This window comes from Chelonus insularis, unplaced genomic scaffold (genome assembly GCF_013357705.1).
Source record: "Chelonus insularis isolate UGA/USDA-ARS -01 unplaced genomic scaffold, ASM1335770v1 contig_388_pilon, whole genome shotgun sequence".
Lineage (NCBI taxonomy): Eukaryota > Metazoa > Arthropoda > Insecta > Hymenoptera > Braconidae > Chelonus > Chelonus insularis.
Window position 1 is genome coordinate 96,388 of NW_023276544.1, and position 22,814 is coordinate 119,201.

The following is a 22,814-nucleotide window of genomic DNA, read 5'->3' on the forward strand; positions in this document are numbered from 1 at the left end:
AAATTTATAATAAATAATCAAAGTAACTTAGAAAATAGAGTTTATATTTATGTTGTAGCAGTAAAAATGGTAAATATTATGATGTTAATTAAATAAAAAAATGTTATGTAGTAGTGATATAAATTGTATTAAGTAATATTTAATTAATTGAACCAATGAAAAATTATTATTTTGGAAAATTTGTGATTTTAATGAAGACTGAAAAAGTTTGAATTTATAATTGACGTGATCTAGTAGAAAACTCTGTAATTAGTCTGACAAAATATTGGAAATTCATTTTCGATTAATTAGTTGAACGATTTTAGATATTAATTTAATATTAATACGTATTTATAAATAAATAATTATTTGATTTTCTTTTATTTTGAAATTTTTTTATATTTTCAATATTTTGTTTCATTCAAGCGAAAATCGAATAATATATAGTACATCCATTCATTCTATATAAAATGCAAATGAAATCAGAAAATGCATTCGGCTGAGTTTCAATGATGAAAGTTACAAGTGGATTTGTGTTCACTCTCGCGCTTAGCTGTTTTCATTTTCGTCCTTTTCGCCTATTTCTTCTTTTCTTTACTTTTATTTTGATTTTTTATTCTCTCTCTCCCTCTCCTGTCTCCTCTCTTATTCTGTCGTTTCTTTTTCCGTTACTCCAATACTCATTCTACTTTTTCCCTCGGGCCATAAACAAGCCGGTTCCAACGCACGTCCAAGGTTATTGGTTTTTGCAAGAATCAGACGACATTTTCTATGGGTAGAACATACATACAAACATTTATTTACTATATATAAATAATCAATTTAATTTTCTTGTCTTTTTTTTTTCAAGTAGAAAAACTCATAAAACATTTTAATCAAAACGCAAATGAGAATAGAAAAACTTGAATATCTTTCTCATTACTTTCTGCTTCTATTTAAGTGTTATTGATTTCTATGAATTTATTTGCATAATTTAATTATAAATATTTGCATAATATTTTTAAAATTGTTAATAAGATACTAATATTTTTTATACTAAATTTCACTCAATTTATTTTATAATTTATTTTAATTATATCCTAAATTAGAACTTAGTGTTGTACAATAATTACACAAAAATTAAAGTCACAGTAATATTTATAAATTTAACATAGCATGCGAATCGAAAAATAAATATATTTGAGTACATTCCAAACTGTATTAAACCCATTTATTTCGAGAAAAATCTTGCATTCTATTTGTAGAAGAATTTATTCACATGCTTATATTTATATTAAATAATTCCACAGTAATATTTATTTAAATGATAAAGATTATGAAATAAATTTAATTATTGTAATTTTTCGAAAATTTCATTTGTAATAATAACTATTCCATACGTATTTAATTAATTAGATTATTTATAAAATAAATTATTCTCTGGGATTTCACGAAGTGAATATATAATTAACATAAATAATTTTCTTAATTCATTTCGATATTGTGAGAATATTTTATTACATCTGAATTGCTTAAATATAATATTATCTTATTCAAATTGATTTAAAATAATATAGAAATGAAATAGAGTAATTGCCAACATTGAGACAGGTATTTAAATTAAACTGTCAAGTATTAAGAAACAAATTGGTTAATTTTCTACAATTATAATTAACTTTATTGTTCATAACCAACTATTCATAGCTTCAGAATAATTCTAAAAATTTTATCATTTAAAATTTGCAATATTGTTTCATTAAATTCGTATATAAAAATTTGCAGCTGTGCCATTAGTACCCATGTTTATATACAAACATGAGCAAATATAAATTTAATAAATGAAATTAAGAAAAAAAAAAGATTTATGTTTTATCATATGCAAATATTTCTTGAAATATAAATTATTATTTCCTCGTAACTATATAATTCTTTTCCGTCAAATTACCTAATTATAAATATTTATAATTTTATTATCCCTCATAATTGTATATATACTCCACTCTATTATACATCATTATTTCATTATAATTTTAGCAAAAATAGAAAACAGAGAATTATTTTTAATACAATATGAGGATGAATTAAAGCTTACTAAATATCTAAATCAATGTTTAATGAATTTTTATTTTAATAGAAATAAATGAAGCAAGTTCAGATATTTTATTTTACATTTTTACCTTACATACTGAAAGCTTTTATTTACATTTTTTCAGTAAAATTATGTATTAAAATTTACTGTAAATTAAATAATTTCAACCAGTGATATCTGTTTGAGAAAAATTCTATATTTTATATGAAAAATTAATTAAACTTATCAATGGTTTTCAATATAATTATGAAGCAAAATTTTTTGAAAATGTCTAAAATAATTTCAATCTTTTAAATAGATTTTTTTCTATTAATACACTGATAAAAGAAATTTGTAATAATAAAGAAGACTTTCTAACTATTAAAAAATATTTCTTTACGATAAAATGAGATTTATCTATTATAAAACCACTAATGTGTTCATAATTAAGGCTTTTTTTTTTATTATTATATAAAATATTTATTAATAGTTAAAAAACATTGATTTTAATAATTAAAAAATTATTTTTTAACATTTATAAATATTTTCTATCAGTGTACTTAATGAATGTATTGACATTTATTTAAATATGGAAATGACTTGGTTACATTAATATTTTTTTTTCACCATGGGTAATGTTTTTTCCTTTTTTTTTTTCTTTTTTACTTCTTATTTACTCGTCATGCCTGTCACAAGCATAATCTCTCTACATCATGTAAAGAGTTTTTTTCCCCATAGAAAACATAGCTTCGATAATTTTGCGATGCAAACACTTCGATTATACATTTTTTTCCCCAAGGTGGGTGGAGCCCAGTGACAAGCTCGTCGCCTCGATCGATGCTTTCATTAAGCTCGCGGTATTAATTACTTGGTGGTTTTGCTTCATAACGCTGGTGGTTTTCTCTTGTCAATAGGTTGGTGCCTTGCTACTTCTCGTATAGTTTGATATCTCTATTCTATCACAAGCTTAAAAGCGATCATTCGAGATTGAAATACTATTATTTTAGCATCACATCAGTATCGAGACGATCAAGAAGCATGTATATATTGTAGTGTATGTAGATAAATGTGTGATGGAATTTCAGCTTTGTATAGAATTTCATTTTTGGTCCGATGGCTTTGGATCTCTATGACATTAACCGCATTCCTGATGACATCAGTCAACTCAGAATAAATTAAATTTTAATAGCTCAGTATCATCGTTTGTTTATCTGTAGGTACTTATGAATGACGAGAATAATGTGCAAATAATAATAATCCGAATTATGACAGTGATAAAATATGGGAAATTGTATTTCTGTATTATTGTTGATCTAAACGAAAAATTAACAACAAATTACTAATCATAATTATTATATTAAATTTTTAATAAGTGTTTAGAGATATTAATTATTTGTTTGATAAATGAATTAAAAATTCATTTTAATGAATATTAATTAAACATTTGATATTTAATTTTCTTTTTATTAAATGAATTTTACTGAATTCAACATTAATTTTTTTTAATTTAATAACATATTATTTTGTATGTTTATTCGCATTTCTATATCGTTAAGTGTTATAATATATATTATAAACTGAAAGCAATTATTATCTACAGTGATATTTGGTATTAATGCACAATTGATGTTTGTAATTAATTAAATTATTACTATAAAATAAGAATCGATATAATTTTTTTTAAATTTAATTATTTAAGATTGTTAGATTTCAATATTAATAGATTGAAAAGTGTGAAAAAAATATATAAAAAAAAAAAGATATTAAGATTAGTGGAGTAATAGTTGGAGTATGCAGTCATTGGATCACATTGCTTTAGAATTTATTGAATAACTTAATGTCGTTGAAAACCTGAAGAATAGCTTTTAAACCAGATTCAAAGTTAAAGTTGTCTTTGATGTTTAGCATAAACTTATTGTTAAAAAAAAAAAACATTTATTTATAATATAAATTGATAAAATAAGTTATAAAAATTTTTTAGTAGAGAAAATATTTGTAATTTTATATTTCTTCTGAAGATTTTTAATAAAATCTGGTTGGAATTGAAAAAAACTATTTTTTATTTAGAAGAAAAAATTTTTATCTGCAAAGAAATAAATGAAAATATTTTCAACGTTAAAATATCAGCATTTTATCTTGTTGACTTCTTACATTTTTCATTTTATAAATTGCAGAAATGATACTTTTACATTTTAATAACTGGAATTGTTTTAAATTAATCGATGTCTTTTTGTATGTCAAAACGAATAAATCATATAAAAATAACTACTGTGCTATTTTCGAATGTTATTGTAGTCTACAATTGAACATACAATTCTACAGATATAAGTCAAAATATAATAACTACTCTTTTATAATAAAACAATAAGAGTTATGTCGACATGATTATAAAGCTTAACTATCATCACATTGATATAAAATTTCGAATACAATAAAAGCATAACGTTTAAAAAGTATATCGTTTAACCGAAAAAATACAATAGAGTGCGAACATAAATTTTTAATTTTTTTTTTTTTATTTTGAAATTAAAATGAAAATTAGAAATAGGTTCTGAGTTGATTAAGCCGAACAAAACGTTTGTTGTGTATCAGGAAAGCAAGCGATTCGTGAAATTGGACAAAAATGTTTCGAGAAAAGCTTTTTTTCCTGTCAGGTTATGCATGGAAAAATCTCGGGTACTCTTGGTGAAAAACTAGAGCGAAATGTCTGTACTACAAGCACGAGTAGGATAAAAACTGTTACCAATATTCTTTCCAACCGAATCGTGTGCCGAAAACGAACTGAATAAAACTGTAGATGTACCAAAAATAGACGATGTAGTGTGAAAGCAATATAGATTCGCAATTTCGCCTCAACTCAATCTGTATTGTATTCTTCTTGTTCGCTTTTACTACCACTGTGCTAATTGCCATTAACGGGGAAAAAAAATCATATTGGATAGAAAAGATTTCTTTATTAGAAATTATTTTTATTTGTATACTATACATATTTATGATCTAATCAACAATCGTCTTCATCTTGATTTTTGGAAAAAAAACATTTAATTTTATTCGCAATAATTATTATTATTAAAAACAAAATAATTGAATAATAAATATTAAAATTTGACATAAACAAATACATTGAATTTAAAAGTGTAATGTTTTTCTTAAGAAAACAAGTAATGAAATTATCCTTTTCAAAATATTTCTGTTACTTCAAAAAATAGAAAAAGATTAAAAAAAAAGGGAGGAATGCCTATTTTATAAGAGAAATGAGGTTAAACTCGAATTCTAAACGATTAATCGATTTTTTTTTTATTAAAAAATGTGTTTAATTTTTAATAACCTTTTATTTGGATGCCGTAAAAAAAATCTTAATGGAAGATTAATCTCAATCAAAATACCTTAAAATAGTTTTTTATTTACATCATTAAATGAAAAATATAAAATGAATTGTAAACTATTTATTTGCTTTATTAAATAATCTCGACTATTAAATATTTTTAATTTCTTAAAATAAATAAATTAATGTTTTAAAACTTCTTTGTTCTCAAACATTTAAAATATATTAGCTAGATCACTCTTAATTATTCCTTTTATATATTCTCAACTCAGTGAATTGTTAAAAAATATTCATTGTATATAATGTAATTAAGTAACAGTTAAATACGAATAATTAAATTTTAAATTGTTACCAAAGATTTTTAAATAGTTATTTCAATGAATTATTTATTATTTCAGTAAAATAAAATTCTAAAATTATAAAGAAATATTTAATGGATTTTAATTAACTAAATAATAAATATTTTATTTATCTTCATTGACTAGATATTTTAAAAATAAAATTCAATAAAAATATTTAAAGTTGTCTAACAGTTCATCGGCTCAGGCAATTTAAACTAAAATTGCATTAAATTTGTCAAATGAATAAAGTTAAAATTTCAAAAGCATTATTAATCAAGTCCTGATCGGATAATTGTCAAATTGATTAAATAAAATGACATTTATTAATATTGAACTGAAATTGTGTGCAACATAAAATAAATATTCGATACTCATTTAAATAAATTTTCATGTAGTTCTATAAGAATAAAAATTAATTTATTAGATTTTATTTAATATATTATACAATATAAAATTTAAATTGTCATGAATTATAATAATTATTATTATTATTATTTACGTTCTTACATTGTCGAAATTTTATTGAAGGAAATTTTTCTTAGTTATATAAAATGATAAATTTAAAGTTTTCAATATTTTTATTCAACGAAACCACATTGTCGACAGTGAAATGCAGCATTATTGATATGCGATTTTATTCAATAAAAATTTTATTATCGGTTGGCCAGTGCTATTGAGAAACGCTATTGTGATAAAATATATATGTATATTTTTATACATACTATATGTATATGAATATATGTATATAGTTATAAGCAAAAGTCAGATTCAATTTCTTCTACACCAAGCAGAGCAGTTTTTGTAGCACCCAAATGCGAAAATTGCATAACGCGTGGGTCAGATTCAAACGACATTAGCCTACGACTTCGATTCGTAGCAATCGATTTCCATCTTCGTTGAATTTCATTCCAGTTAGTTTTTCTTTCAATATCTTGAAAGCAAACTTACAAGAACAGTTCTCCATTACGACATAATTTTCCTCCAATGTTTTTTTTTTCTTTTCATTGTTCTAGTATATATATATATATATATTACTGATATATATTTTTTTCTCACTTTTTTATCGTTACATACTACTTTAAAGAGGTTCAGACTATTCATTTGTACACTGCCAAGTCGTTCAGAATTGTAGAAATATTTTTTCCAATTTTTATTGAATATTTCATTCTTTTTTCTTTTTCTTTTTTTTTTGAGAGTCCAATAAAGCTTGAACTATATATTTTTTTTTTATGTTACTGAATTTTTTTTATTAAAAAAATGCTTGATACATTTGTTCGTTGTAGTTAATTTATTTTAAAACTTTTATGATTTTAATTCAATAATCTGTAGTTGAGAATTACCTCAGGCATGAGCAACGAAATTTTTCATTGGTTAAATGAGTACACTTTTAAAATTATTTGAGAACAATTAAACTATTTTTTTAATTTTATCACAAAGTTTTAATAAATTTTTCTTTTTGTTAAACAATTTTTTTTCCTTCAGTTGAATCATCGAATTTTTAATTTATATTAATTAAAAAAGAAATAAATAAAAATAAGAAACATTAATCTTAGATAATTTCTATCAATTGATTTATAAATGTACATTTTTTATTTTTTTATATTCCAGCGGACTGTCTGCGAAGAAATAGAAATGGTTGAGCTGAGTGGAAGTAGTCAGCCGACCGTGATGCAGCTAGCACAATTCAGTAGTGCTGGATTACCAAGTTTAGCATCAGCACCAGCATCTTCATCATCTTCTTCAACGACAACCGCAGCTTCTTCATCAACAACAAGTCGTACTGGAGTCCTGGAGACTCAAGTACGTGGTCAGTGGTATAAAGTTTTTGTATCATTGGAAGATGATTTTCTCAGTATATCATTAGACGACAGTTATGATCACGTTCTAGCTGGAAATGGTCCTCTTAATGGTAATTCTAATAACAACAGTATCGATAGTTTAGATCCGGATGTACCGGACTCTGTTGCTAATCAAAAAAGAATAGTGCGTGTGATAAAAAGTGATAACAATGGATTGGGTATATCTATTAAAGGTGGTAAAGAAAATAAAATGCCTATTCTTATTTCAAAAATTTTCAAAGGCATGGCTGCTGATGCTACTGAACAGTTATATGTTGGTGATGCTATTTTGGCCGTTAATGGTGAAGATTTACGTGAAGCTACTCATGATGAAGCTGTCAAGGCCCTTAAACGTGCGGGGAAAGTTGTAGAGCTTGAGGGTAAGTCAATCAAAATTTTAATGGTCAGAGTTATGTATGAATTCAATGCTGTTTCGAGTTTATTATCAAATGTGATACATAATATAATACAATTATTTATGAAAAATTAATTTTATATTAACTTATTCAACTTTACAACTTACTGAAATATTAATGAATCTTTTACTTGAACTTTCTACATGGATAGATTTTATATTAATTTTTAAGTAAACATCTGCTCTAGGGTATAATTGAAATAATGAAGTATTTTAAAGATACAAAGTTTGATTAGAAAAATCAATAGTTTAAATTCATCTAATTGTTAATTACATGTATGAAAAAAGTTTGTTGAACTTGGATAAGAAATAATTTTTTCTTGGGTATTATTTTCAAAGACCGGACATTCATTTTGCATTCTTAGTATACCGAGTTAATCGAGTTGGTTACTAAAAAGGTAACATTTACCACAATATATATATAGATATACATATAGCAATACCAGAAACACAAAAGAAGAAATTAAAAAAAAATAAAAAAATAGTAAGGAATGTTGGGGTGTATAATAAGGAAAAGAATGGAAGAAATCGCGTGACTAAAAACAAAATCTCAAAAAGTTTTGCTGTCTTGATGCACTTTCTTCTTCATATATATATATATATTTTTTTTTATTCTTCTCTTATCTTTATTCTATCTATATATAGATATATATTTAATAGTATATTTGTATATATAAACTAAGTTACTATTACCTTACTTACCTAGCATCCTTCTTAGCCGCCCCCTTTGTAGTATAGCCGTGGAACATTAACGAGACTCTTATTCCAATTAGCCTTAAGTACATGGTGCATTAAGCACAACGGATTTCTCGCTCGTTTCGATATCGAATTTTGTGTCTTTTTTATTCACGAGTTTCTTTCTACTTTCCAATTCTCATGAATAATTTGTCGCTCAAGTTTTTCTCTATTATTTAAAGATGCCGTTTACTTTAAAAAAAAATAAAAAAACTTTTAAAAAATTTTTTTTTGCTAGAAAATGTTGAAATAAAAAATTTTTTTCCAGTTATTACTAGTAATTGGTGAAACATTTTGCATTGTAGTTAACATTTGTAATGCATAGAAAATTGGTTATAAAAAAAAATTGTTCTACTAAAAGTAGTTCTTTCTTTTCTTACTCTCGTGATTTTATTTTATTTTTTTTTTGTTTTTATTTGTCTTTTAGTAAACTATTTTTTACCCTTGTACATAGCGTGATGAGCTTTTAGTAAAATTAATGCGCTTCATGGCTTGACACTTAGCCTTTAGGTAAATACACATGCGTGACCTTGATGACGTGCAGTGACCGGAAGTCTTGATAGAAGAGCTCACGTACTATGTGCTTGAATGCTTGTCAGATTTCTAGGAAAATGGACGGACTAGAGAATATATAAAAATAGAAATACAAAAATTATATGTATAAGTATGTATAAAGAGATATAGCAGTACATAAAGTATATAAGATTTTGCAAAAGCTTTTATCCATTTTTTTACATTTTTACTTTCAAAAGCTTACCTTCTTATTTCTCTTATCGTTTTCTTTAGAGGAATGTCCATTGAAGAACTAACATAAAAATAATGTAATTTATATTTAAATAAAAATTTATATTTACAGTTTTATTTCTATATTGTTATTGAATAAAAGCTAATAAATAATACAAAGTAAATAAAAATAGATGGATAAGATATTTGAAATAAGTTTAAACATTTTTTTAAAAATAAAACAACTTAGGGATTTATGATAAAATATTTTTTAGTAAAATGGAAATTATTTTGATCAAAAAATTTATTTTGTATATTAATTTTGGACACTACTGTACCTAATTTCAGATTAAGTCTTTTTTTATGATAGATACAAAATTTTTATTATTAATAATAATGGAGGAAAATAGAGAGAAAAAAAAAATAAGAAATTAGAAATAAAATCAAAGCTATTTCTCATAAGCTTTTATCATCACGTTTTTTTTTTTACACTTTTGTTTTTGCTTTTAAAATTTCTTCCCCCGTTATATTCAACAATTTTTCAGTCTTTCATTTTTTTAATGCTCGGGCTTTTATACTTGTGTTCGACCCCCCCTACTATTTTTGTCGACCCTTGTACTGAACATAACACTTGTTTTTCAAACTTCTTTTGTCACCTTGCAACCATTTGTTTTACCTCCCTTCATTTTTCTTATTACTTATTGTATATGTACCATTACATCTATATATATATATATATATATATGTATATGAAAACACACGTGGTGACTGTAATATATATAAATGAAAGGATGCTGGATATTAAGATGACTCTGACAATCGTGTTTTATTCTCGAAGCTCGCTGAATCATCGTTATCAGAAAGAATAACTGATGAAAGAAGTTGATTACTCGTTGACCCTAGTGGTGTATAGTACTGTAGAGGAGTAGAGCAAGTAATAGATGGCTTTGCTAAAAGAATAAGAGGAAATAATGGTCTAGATTTTCTCTTCCAACCTCTGAGAAATGATATTTAATGGTCGTATGTTATTGACAAAAGTTGTAATGAGGAGTTTGTCTATCGGTTGTCGAAGGAAAAAAATTACTAAACTTTAAAATAAAAAAAAAATACTAGAGTAAAGAATTATTATTATAAAAAAAAATAATAATAATAAAGTGTAGTTAATTGCACTGATTAAATTACTTTAATACTGTAAAGTATTTTTTTTCTTGCATAATTTTTTTTTATAATTTCTTAATCATATTAAATTATAATTAATGAATTATTTATTTTGTGTTTTCCTGTTTATTTATTTACATTTTAATTATTTAGTAATGAAAGTAGTAAATTAATTATATGAGCTTTTTATTTAATCATGTCAATTGTTAATGTGATTAATTTAATTATATTAATTGAATCTATTTGATATTGATTTAAGGTAAATGGTATGATTATTGACTTTCTTATTATTATTGGCTATTTATATAGGAAGTAATGTCAATTGATCAGAATGAAATAAAAAGACATGTGCCAATAATGATTGTTAGAGTGCTGATCGTAGTATGTTTCATTTACTCTACTGAACCATTAACTTAATTGCAGTATTTTTACCTTGAATAATAGAGATGAGAAACTTTTGCTACTAGTTTATTTAAATAATTACTATTTTATATAAATAAATTACAATAATGAAATTTTTTTGTTTTTCTTGCTTTTATTTGTTGGTTATTTTGTTGTTTCATTGATCGATAAGATTTTTTAAGTGAGATTAAGACGATTATTTATGACAATTTAATAGTCAAAGTTTAAATAAAATGGCTAAAATATTAAGTTGTCAGAATAATTACCATATTTACGAAGAAATTACGAATTATGTCAGGAGTTGAAGGCATTCATGTTTGTAGCAAAAGAAAAAAAAAAGAGCTTTAAAGTTTTTTTTAAAGTTTTCTACAATGTCTTGTTGACTTTGTCATAGCAAAAAAGACATACTTCGTAACTATACTCTCTTCTATACTGTAGAAGCATATCCACCCTGATGTGAATGTCGTTGGCCCTTTATCCTTTTATCTTTTTCCATCTTACATGTTTTAAAGGAAAGTCTCCTTTCCTATCTTCTACCAGTTTTATCGTAACAGTACAGACATTGCGAACGTTTTACTAACTTTTTGCATTTTTTTATTTATCTTATTTTAAGATTTTTCTTCTTTGTTTTTTTTTCATTTTATTTCATTTCTTGTTTATCATTTTACCTAAACAATATTCCAGTAGTTTTCTTCAACCAGTTGTAAAAGAGTCATTTCAATTTGCTATACTCTTCTGACGATCTTGCTTAGATAAGCGAAATATCTTTGACGAGTTTGCATACGTTTTTATTTCACAATTTTTGTGGTTGATAAAAACAAACAATGAGTATAAGTAACTGATATAAAATATTTTTTATTTTATTTTTTTTTTTTTTTAAGATACACAATTGAATTAAGTTTCTTTTTCCTACATACTTTTTTGTATTATTTCAAACAATAAGATTTTAACAAATTCAATTGTTTAATTTTTTTTTTTTTTAAATAAACTTGAATAAAGTATGATATTTTTTTTTATTGAATTTTTGTTTAAATAAACATGAATTCAATTTTAAAAGCTTCTATTTTAAAATAAGTTGATTAAAAAAAATATTTGAAATAGGTTCTACTTATTGAGTGATTAATATTGTTTAAAACTAAGATTAATATTAATACAATATGGTGTGATTAACGACTTCTTATGATTCTAAACAATTATATATTGTTGATAACAATAGCAATTCATCATAAATAAACAAAACTATAAGATGACTAAATAATGAATTTTAATAAATGGGAAGTTGGTTGTGTAGGCATAAATTGCAAGAAGACCAATTTTTTAAATAAAAAAAAAAAAAAAGTACAAAATAAAATTCCATGAATTATTGAATGCAGTTAAGAACTTTTAAATCATAGGAACAGTGGGTAGATATTAATTTACCTTGTTAGTATCATAAAAAGCACATAATGAGTGAAATATATAGTACACAGAGCAGTTTAAATATTGCATATTTAGTAAATTATGACTGTTACATAATGCATGCAATAAAAAATATAATATGACAAATAGTACTGAATCCACAACAATGTTGACAGTAATATTAGTCTGAGCTTTTAGTTAGTTTCGTGCTTTTATTTAGCTTTTTACTAAGAAAATATCGTAGAATAAGAGTCATAAAGAATAGTAGAAATACAAGTATGCATATAAGCTTCTTCCAGCCGCGAAACGATCCTCCAACGACTTTGCGTGTCTCCTTTTCACCGTGTCTTATCCTTTCTGGCGATCTTTCCGCCGGATCTTGAGGATCCTTGTGAAATATTGTTGCTCTCTGATTATGAATCACCTTCTAGAGAATACACACCAGTTCTCTCTTTCTTATTCTTCTCTTCTACTTATTTTCTTCCTGAAAAATAGTACTAGAGCTTTCAAAAAAAAAAAAACATCTTAAACCTGTGAGTATGACTTTATGATTTACTTCTAAATAACTTTTCACATGTCTTATTTTTACAAATAAACATTTTTTATTATATGTATTTACCAGTAATGCATTGCAATAACTGATTTTAAACCTTATAAGAAGGTTACTAATGGAGGTTGTTAATGGATAACAAATTCTATATTTTGATACATTGCAAAAAATTGGTAATTTTATTTTTATGTGAAGAGAGATTTATTGGAACATTTTCTTCATAAGAACGTTATTTTTTTCTTTTATGGAAACGATCCATTAATTTTTTACAGCTTTCAAAGAGAAAAGTTAATGTGATAAAATTTACTCAAGTTGAAGTATTAATGATTAGTTAATTATTTTATGTCAAAAATATTTAATTGTTTCATAGTAATTTTGATTCAATGTAAAATGAATTGCGAACACATGAAAGTTCATTTGATTATTAAAAAAATTACCGTCAGTTTACCGGTAATATGACGGTCATTTTACTCCGAAAATTACCATTTTAGGTCTTTTTTGATTCTTTATCACTAAACTCATGCTTAGCGTCGGAAAAATTTTTAATAGATAATTTTTCTTTTAACAGAAAATGTGTATGCACTATCGTAGTAAATCACCTTTAATCAAACTTTATTTATTCTCATTAAAATAATTAATCACGTGATTTATGATTTCTACTGGGAATGAATCTTTAAATATTATCGTTGATAAAAAATACTGATTTATGAATTTTTTAGAATTTAAAAAAAAAAAGTGTGGAATTGTATAGGGAAATTTAGTGAATGGTTACGCGATAGATTTTAGGTCTAAGGATAAAATCTTAGTTTCGATAGTGGAACAGGCGGACGTTTATTGGGAATTGGAATAACGTATGCCACCCGTGGATTTCCGTTTACGTCCTTCGAAATTGGAATGCGTAATTTTAACCGAGCATTGTTCAAGGGATGACGGATGACATGCGACATCGTCAGGGAAATTGCATCTTAAATCCTAAAGCTTCCACTGTAGCATTCGTGACATTCCTATTATACTGAATACTTAGTAATTTTTTTTTTTTTAAATGTTCCATTAAAAAATGAAAAATTATGTACTTAAATTTAATTGTTTATTATTTTTTTTTATATTTCATTTTGGTACTAAATTATAATGTTTTTTTTCTTATTGATTAAATTCTAAATCAAAATTTTAAGCATCTTATCTACTTTGTAATGATAGTTTAATATTCAGTATACTTTTACATTTTTAATTAACATGTTTGTTCAAGTCATTTAATATTTATTTTATTTTTATCGAAATTTTTATTAATTAAAATATTTATTATTTAAATGATAGTTTAATTTCAATGTAAAAATAAATTCATTTTAATACAAAAGTTGCTTAAAATATTTATTATTATTTAACAATATTAAATATTTAATATCCGTAATTTAGTCATCTTTTAGTTTTATTTTGTTATAATAAATTGCTGACAAATTGTGACATCACATCAAGTAATTTATAACATTATTTTATTGATATTTATTCAATATAATTACAGTAATGATAATTCAATACATTAAAATCATTTTTAATTGTTTTTTTTTATAATATGTTATTAGATGTCTTAAAACGTAAAGATATGATAAAATTAATTTAAACATCGACTTTATTTGAATAATTTCTTAATGGAAAGTTATTAATATTATTTAATGACAGAAATGTAAGAAGATATCAACATCATTCCTGTCAAATAATTATCTAATAAATATTATCAAATAATTATAAATCCACAATCAAAAGAATTTTTTTGTAAAATAGGCTTTTTTTTTTTTTAATCGGATTGAAGTGTAATAATACACGTTTCAAGAGGTAAATTTTGAAAACAGTAGTGCACAATACGATCTAATTGTAAAATTAATTCCGCCAATTCAGAAGGAACTTCTAGGGACTCCAGGAGCCCGATTATTCCAGTTAAGTGCTCACCATCGAATTCCGGTTATTCTAGAATATCTAGAGATGGTATAACGTAATTGTTATTCGGCTGCTGGGAGAAGTAAAGCTTTCGTCTTTCCTCTTTCATTCTTATTCTTTCTTCCATCTTATTTCTTCAACTGTCCTACATTTCAACGAGGATTTTCATGCTTCATATACTTATGCAAATAAAATCGAGTATAACAAGCTCCTTTCAGAAACGACATCATTTTGATAAATTTCTTCTTCACGTTTATTTTCATATATTATTGAATTATCTTTTTCATCATTCTTTTTATTTGGCTTCGTTCTCATGGTTTATGTCGTAATAAAAACTGGTTAAGTTTATTGATATCTTATGTAGGTTTTAAAGCCTTCTTGATTTTTTATAAATCATTTCAATATATTTAATGGTCTACGTTTTAGAGGGAAATGCTTTTATCTTCAGGCTCTGTTGTGTAAATGTCATCTTACAAATATTTACTATTTATGCTCATCATGTTTTTAATTTTAATATTTAATTTTTTGTCATCTATCCTAATGTTAAATAAATACAGTTGTTAGTATAATATTAAATTTTTTTAATTATTATGATAAACAAATACACTTAGTCTGTTATGTTTTTATTTCTCAATTACTTTCTTCCTTATTTAATTAGCTAAATTTATTGATTAACTTTTCTAATTTATTTGTGAGGTTTTGGCACAAGCGTTCGAAATAGGATGGATGGGTTCTTCTTGAATGATTGTATTGTTTATAAATGCTTGAATAGAAATAAGTGCGTAGGGAAAAAAGGGCGATAGGCTCGAAGATGGTGGGGTGAATTACCAATTTTTTGATGAGTTAAATGTCTTCATTATTTATGTAAAAATCACTTCATTATTCTTTCGTTTAAATCAATATAATCTCCAATAATCGATAATACTTTTGTTCAAGCTTAAATAAATTTATTTATTGAAATAATTAATTAAACTTTTTTTTTTGCTGAAAATCGTTTAAAAAATCTTATTAAAAATTAATTATAGACAAAAATCAGGGCAGAATTTTAATTAAAATTTTTTTACGTAGTCTCTTTGAGATGGAGTTCCTTAATAAATGTATTAGTGTTAATTATGAAGATCAAGAAGGCTTTTAGAATCTCCATTAAACCTTGACAAATATAATTTCAACTGATATATTATTTTTATAGCATCAATGATATTTAGGAATGAAAATTAAAATTAAAAAAAATGTTACACGTATTACAGATAATTAAATTGACTCTGTTGTATTTAAATAACTATTATTTGTCATCTATGTTTTTAATTTACGTTTAATTCGATCTTTCTGTGACAGCTTTTCTTACATCGTTTTATTTTGACTTTTTTCTTGCTTTTCCTCACTCACCTGGAATTTTTTTCCTTCACTGAATCCTCTGTATACACACGTATATACACTTGTATATTCTCAATATTCTCGGCTTTCACTAGGTCCTTTCAGTCACAAGCTTTACTCTGGTCTCCTCCTATTGTTACATGGCCACGTTATTAGCATTCATTGTCACAGCAAACTCTAGCTTGTCGTAATTTTTCTTTTTTTAGATCATTCTAAGATCTTTTTTCATGTAAGAAATAAAATAAGCTCCTTATTTGTTTATTTTTATTTGGAAAAATATTTTTAAAAATGAAGTTTATTCTGAAAATAAAAATAATAAAAAATATTTAATTTACTTTTTAATAAATAGATAGAGAAAAAAAAAAAATTATTATAAAGATTTATTGTTAGTAAGAACAATGTTGTTAAGAAAACAGTTGAAAATAAAATTTTTTTAATATTTAATGAAGCTTTATTGTTAGAATAAAGTTATGATTATCTTTTGAGTCTTTTGAGACTTATATAAAGATTTCTTCTATTATGATATGCTCTTCTAACTTTAAATTCCTTTCTCTGAAAATTTATTTCATTCAATAACTTAACTTATTTCTCTAAGTTGTTGGAAAACTGTTATCTATCTTTGCAAATACTTTTCTCACTTGTTAATGAGTTTCTTTGTATGTAATATTTATTTATCATAATTATAAATAATAATTATTGACAAAAAAAAACTTAATCAACCAATGAGTGAAGTATGGTTTCAAATTTAAATAATTTCCAGGATAATAAAATTTAGTCAAATTAATTTTCATTAATAAAAAAAAAAAACAATTCATGTAGAACCTTGTTAAGGCACTAATTTAAAAGAATAATAAAAATTAATTAATACTGTATTTAAATAATGACGATAAAAGAATCTTGGCTTTTGTTAAATCAAATTTCTGATTGTATTCATTAATAAAGTACACTTAATCCGATTAAAAGTCTTACGTAAGAAGTGAAAGTAATAATTTATTGGCAAAAATTTCCTTTCGATCTACAATATTACTTTTAATCATCAAACTTCAAAGTTTGATCAATATTGAAGATAAATTAAAATTCTACAATATTTTATTAAAGCAATAAATTAAAATAAAAGCAAAAAAAAATTAATTTCCAAAAGTCACTTTTATTCATGTGCTTTTGACGTAATAGCAAGTTTTCATTATTGAAGGATTATATAAGGAGAGAAAGGAATATGATATTTAATCGTAAACAACGAAATTTCGCATTTAGAAGGTGTAGCGAATTTGCATGTCGACGACATGATAGACGTGTCGAAGCCCCTGATGATGCCTAGACCTCAACCCCTCGGGTAAATTGAGTCACGTTCATTCCCTCATGTCCACCATCAACGTGCTGTGGTCCACATTGGTTCGCCACAGGAGATGCATCTAAAACGTCAACTCCAAAGAGAGATCCTTTGACACGGAATACTCAATAAATAGCTTGGTCAATTCTGTCAAAACTGAAAAAGCTCTTAAAGTAAATGTCATATTGGAATTGTCCTGGTGTTGGTGTTGTTGCCAGTGTGTCAAGTCTCAACAAAACCCCTGATCTTTCATCTTTTTAACCTTTTATAATTTTGGTCAAAGGATACATTTTATCGTGGTTGTGTTTACTTCTCATCTTTCATTCACCAATGTTAATTTCTAATGATTTATCAAACGTCTATTTTGATTACAGACTTGTATATTCTCTAAACAATCAAGTCTTAAGCTATAACCACTTCTGCATGATTTTAGTTAACTTCAAGCAGGTACTCATCCTTGTAATTTACTTGCTGATACTTGAGAACCTTAAGTTGTCAAACAATAATTGGATTTTAAAGGAAATTAGTTTTGGTAAATATTTTTAAGTCTTTTCTTTTGAATATTAATGAAGGATGTTAAAGTAGTCTCCTTTCTTTTTTTTTTTTCTTTTTTTTGAAGCTTAGAAATAACTCCTAACTTCATTAGTGAAATTAAGTAGAAATACTCAATCTTTGTACCGACATATTTTTCTTTCTATTTAATTTATTATCTTACTTAGGTATTCAGTGTGATATTTATTAGCATTGCACTAGAGTATCAGATTTATCGTCTTATGGGAGTTGCATTTATTTCAATTGCATTTCACACCTTTAAGACACGAGAATTCTTGGGAAATTAATTTAGTTGCCACCTCGACAGTGTAATTGGATTCATGCTTCGATAGAAAAGTAAAAAGAAAATTGTGCACCTGTTGTAATAAAAAACTTATTTAATATTTTTTTTTTTTTTTTAATTTTAAAGCAAAAATAGGTATGAATAAATATATATTTTATTTTAATATCAATAGAAAAAATTGACCTGAAATATTTTTTTTTTTTTTATCTAAAAAGAAAAATTGTTTAAAAAAAAAGAAAGAAAGAAAGAAAGAATCAACAGAAGTTTGTTATTATTGCATGACGATACTCGTAAAAATTTTAAATTCATTGAAAGGCTTCTAGTAAGTCACGAGAAAACTCTTTGAATAAACAAATGTATATTTAATATTCAAATAATGTCATGAATTTTTTGAATATTTATAATAACAGAGTAACAGCTTGAAAATCCAATATAGAGTTCATTTTTAAGTTGATAGGCTGATATAATATTTTTAATCATAAATTATAATTATTAGTAAACAAAAAAATTTTTATTATTTTTCGAATCTTTAGTTCATTAAAGAAAAATTAAGATTTCGTGATTAACCAAAAAAAAAAAGGGGGAGATAATTTATTTAACGACACTAAATTTTTTATTAAACTAAAATTTCTACGAAGTATAAAAAAAAATAGTGATAAATGATAATAAATTAAAAAGTTGATATAAAATGTATTTTTATCCGCATAAGTTTACTGATGAAAGTCTCAAATTTATATAACGATCCCGCGAATCACGCGATTGCCGATCGTGCAGGGAAAATGAGTAGGGGAAGCATGCGTTGTACTCGGAAGAGGCCATAAGACCACTTACACGTGGGTTTAACTTCCGGTCTGCGTATCCGTTCCTAACCGACCTATCAGTGGAGGATCATGCGCGAATGCACACAAACTCATCGTAAATCCAGACGTGTTCTGTTTTACGGATAAGTGCAGATGGTTTTCCAATTCGAATCGACGCGTTGGTGAACGTGCAAGTGATAGCTAGCAAGCAAAACGAAAAGGGAGACGAGATATATATACATATATGTATATATATATGTTAGTGGTTAGAGACTAGAGACGAAGAGGAACGTATTGGCGGTGTTGCACTGTCGGTGCTAACGCAAATACGGGCTCGTGCAGATAGCCCTTATCAGCTGGTTAATATCACCCTCCTCAACCCACCCGACTCGCTCCACATTTTCGACGCTACAATTGCATAAGATTGACCGATAACGGACACGAGAGCGCGCTGAATTTTGCGCCAAGTTATCGCTTATAGGGTGTATGTACCGCGTACGCTTCTATAAGTCTTCACTTCTACCCTGAGCTGGAGCAACACTTGTGTTGGCCTGTGCTTTCTATCAGACTAGAAAAGTGTTGCCTACACTGTTTCAAAGTCGTACTGAGTTACCTTGTAGGTACTATGCGAGATGGTAGCATCGCGTGCTTTATGCCATTCATACACCTTATACCAACCAACCACCTGAGAAAAACCCGCCACGGTTCTCTTTCGTCGCGTAATTTACCTGCGTGATCAGTTCGATTTCATTTGATGGTTTATTCGTTGGAGGATTCCGCTTTTTAGGGACTTTTATTTCAACAACTGTTGAGTGATTTTTATTATTCATCTTAATGATTATTTGTTCAGAGCATAATTTAACCAGGAAAATGCTTCCTCACCATCATTAATTGAGCTTTGAAGCTCCAGCATGATGTAGGTAGAATCCATGATTATGATTACTTTTTCAACAGATCCTGGTAGGAAATGAAGTTGGACCATTACTAGTCCAATGATGGGTTGAAAAGCACTAGACTGGTCCAGTGGAGAACCATCAAGTTTGTTCAATATTAAATTACAGAATTTAGCACCAAGAATAATTCCATTCTTTCCATGGATTTAGAATGATGATAGGAAGGATCCATGCTCTTCTTAATCTATCTTTATTCGTGCTATGAAGTTCATCTCTAGTAGGATACTCAACAAGACCCATCATTGGAGCTGGTATGAAGTCATCATCCAGCAATGGTTCTTTAGTCATCCATGACTGGATGATAACTTTACTTACTGACAAGTCTAGCATATGCTACGAAAGATGTACTGTTGTTTTAGTTAAAAATATTATAATCAAGAATAAAATTTGTGTGTGCATTATTTTAATTCACTTAGATTTGCAATTTAGAGACAAAACGTTTTGTTTGAACAAAAAATTTCATCTCTTCAGAATCTTAGATATTTCTAATGAGGCCATCTTAACTCTTCAAGTAGTTCTTATACTGGTCACTATCCAGTCCTTGACAATTTTTTGCTCAAAGCTTTGAAAAGTCTAGACAAATGATTGTTTTTGTACCTCATCACTGAAACTGACATCACAAGAATATGCTTCATTAATTAAATTAAAATGTTTTATTTGACCTTTTTTTTTTGTTGTAAATATGAACTTTATTAATTTTTTTTTATAGCTCTCTTGTTCTTTTGTTAATACTAAGATCTCGACATTTTATTGAAAGCCTGTGGAGTCTTTAGAATTCAACAGTAAGTGATAGAAAATTGAGAGAATGCAATAAAAAATAAATTGGAACTGTCTTTGTCGACTTGTCAGCCCATTCATTGTCATTTGTTCGATAACGACTGGATGGACTACAGAATTTTTTGGGATTGTAGTTTTCCCTTGCATTTGGATACTCGATACTTTGATCAAAGCTCTCTACGCTTTCATTTTAACATGGAAAGTAAAAAAAAAAAGGAAATAAAATTAAAAAATACTATTTCCGATTTTTTAGACTTTTCAATTACAATCTTTAAACTATCGCTTTGATTTTATTTTTATAAATTAGTCATTTTTTTTTATTCTCTCAAAAAGATGGGGATAAAAAATATTTTTACACTTTGTTCCTATTTCATTTTGGAGTCTCTTTTTCAGTTAATTAATGAAATGGATTGAAATTGAAAGTAAAATAAATTCTTTTTACTCTGGTCAATCAGAATGTATTCAAAACATGGTATAAAAGCCTAGGTTTAATGTAACTTTAGTGAATGAGAATGATTTCACACGGAATTTATCGCGTGACCTCGATTTCCGTAAATTAACTAGAGGCCACTAAAGTATATCTCTCTGTCAAATTTTTTTTTTCTCTCTAGGGTCTTGCTATTTTTCTTTACCCTCTTACATTACTTATTTTTTCCTTCTATCATTCTATTTCTTTCCTATCATTTGAAAATTTTTTATTCTTTTTTTATTCCTTAGCCTTTCCTATAAATTTCTCATTCTCCGTCATCACCATCTGTCCATTGACCTTTACCTCTTGCTTATTCTCAGTTATGAATATTAAAAAGTCTCTCTTTCTTCCCATGCCAATGAATATTATCGATACTTCCGTGAGTTTGCCTTGCTGCATATGGAAAGTCTAGCTACGATTAATTTTCGCGAAATTTTTTTTTAAATTTTTCATTTCTCTGTTTTTGCTTTTATCGTTAAACTTTCATTTCATCCTTTTACTTTTTTTTTTACTATTTCCCGTTTATAATCTATGTATATTCATTCATCCTTTTTATTTATAAAGAATTATTATAAAAAAGTTGATAACTTTTTGGAATGAATACAAATAGTAATGAATATGGTGAAAAGAATTAAATTGCAATAAGTTTAATTTATAAAAATGAAGGATTTGAATTTAAGGATAATTTAAATTATTTCTTTGACAAATAGTTTTTATTAAGTTGACTTTTATTTATTTATTTAATTTGAGTGTTGGACATTGTATACTTCGAGGTATCAATAATGAATATTAAAAAAATATATATATTTCTATAAACATATTTTACAGAGGTCAGCAAGTTCACTATGCTTTAAATTATTTGATATCTAACTCACTTTCAACTCCCCTTCATTCTTGACAGATTGAAACTTTCCTCTTTTTCCATTTGTCCAGTCTGCGCGCCACATCCGTCATCGACTGGCTGCCATCGATTGCAACTTCTCTTTCTATGTCTGTCACAATCTGCAAAATAAAAAATATATAAAAAAAAAAAAAATCTGCAATAGAAAGAAATTAAAAAAATGAAACAATCGAAATTACGAAAAACATTGAGTCCAACTCGATTGCAGATTCTATTCTACAAATACATTTATATCGATTTCACTTGCGATCCCACTTGGGGATTGATCAAATGTACAATCTCTACGGTTTTCTCACTGCAGAATAAAAAAAATGAAAAAATAACGATTTTTTTTTTTAGACTTGTGTATCTAAACAGGTTGTATCTATATGTCGAGTCTCGTCTGTCTTCAGTAGGACTTTTTGTACCTTTAGTATTGCAGGATACTTTTGAAAATTATTATTATTTTAAAAAAATAAAAATTTATTTGTACAAAGGAAAATGATATTTAAATAATTACTTGTACGACTGATAACACATTGAGGTCATTTAA

The 22,814-nt window shown here is 25.9% G+C and overlaps 1 protein-coding gene across 2 annotated transcripts in view; it reads left to right on the forward strand.

The window, feature by feature from the left end:
* The window catches only part of Syn1 (Syntrophin-like 1), a 201,833-nt gene that overhangs the window by 4,163 nt on the left and 174,856 nt on the right, over nucleotides 1–22,814 (forward strand). For both annotated transcript variants that reach the window (XM_035084347.1, XM_035084348.1), the window contains one exon: nucleotides 7,301–7,910. In XM_035084347.1, coding sequence (XP_034940238.1) covers nucleotides 7,301–7,910 — 610 coding nt within the window. The remainder of the gene's footprint in view (nucleotides 1–7,300; nucleotides 7,911–22,814) is intronic.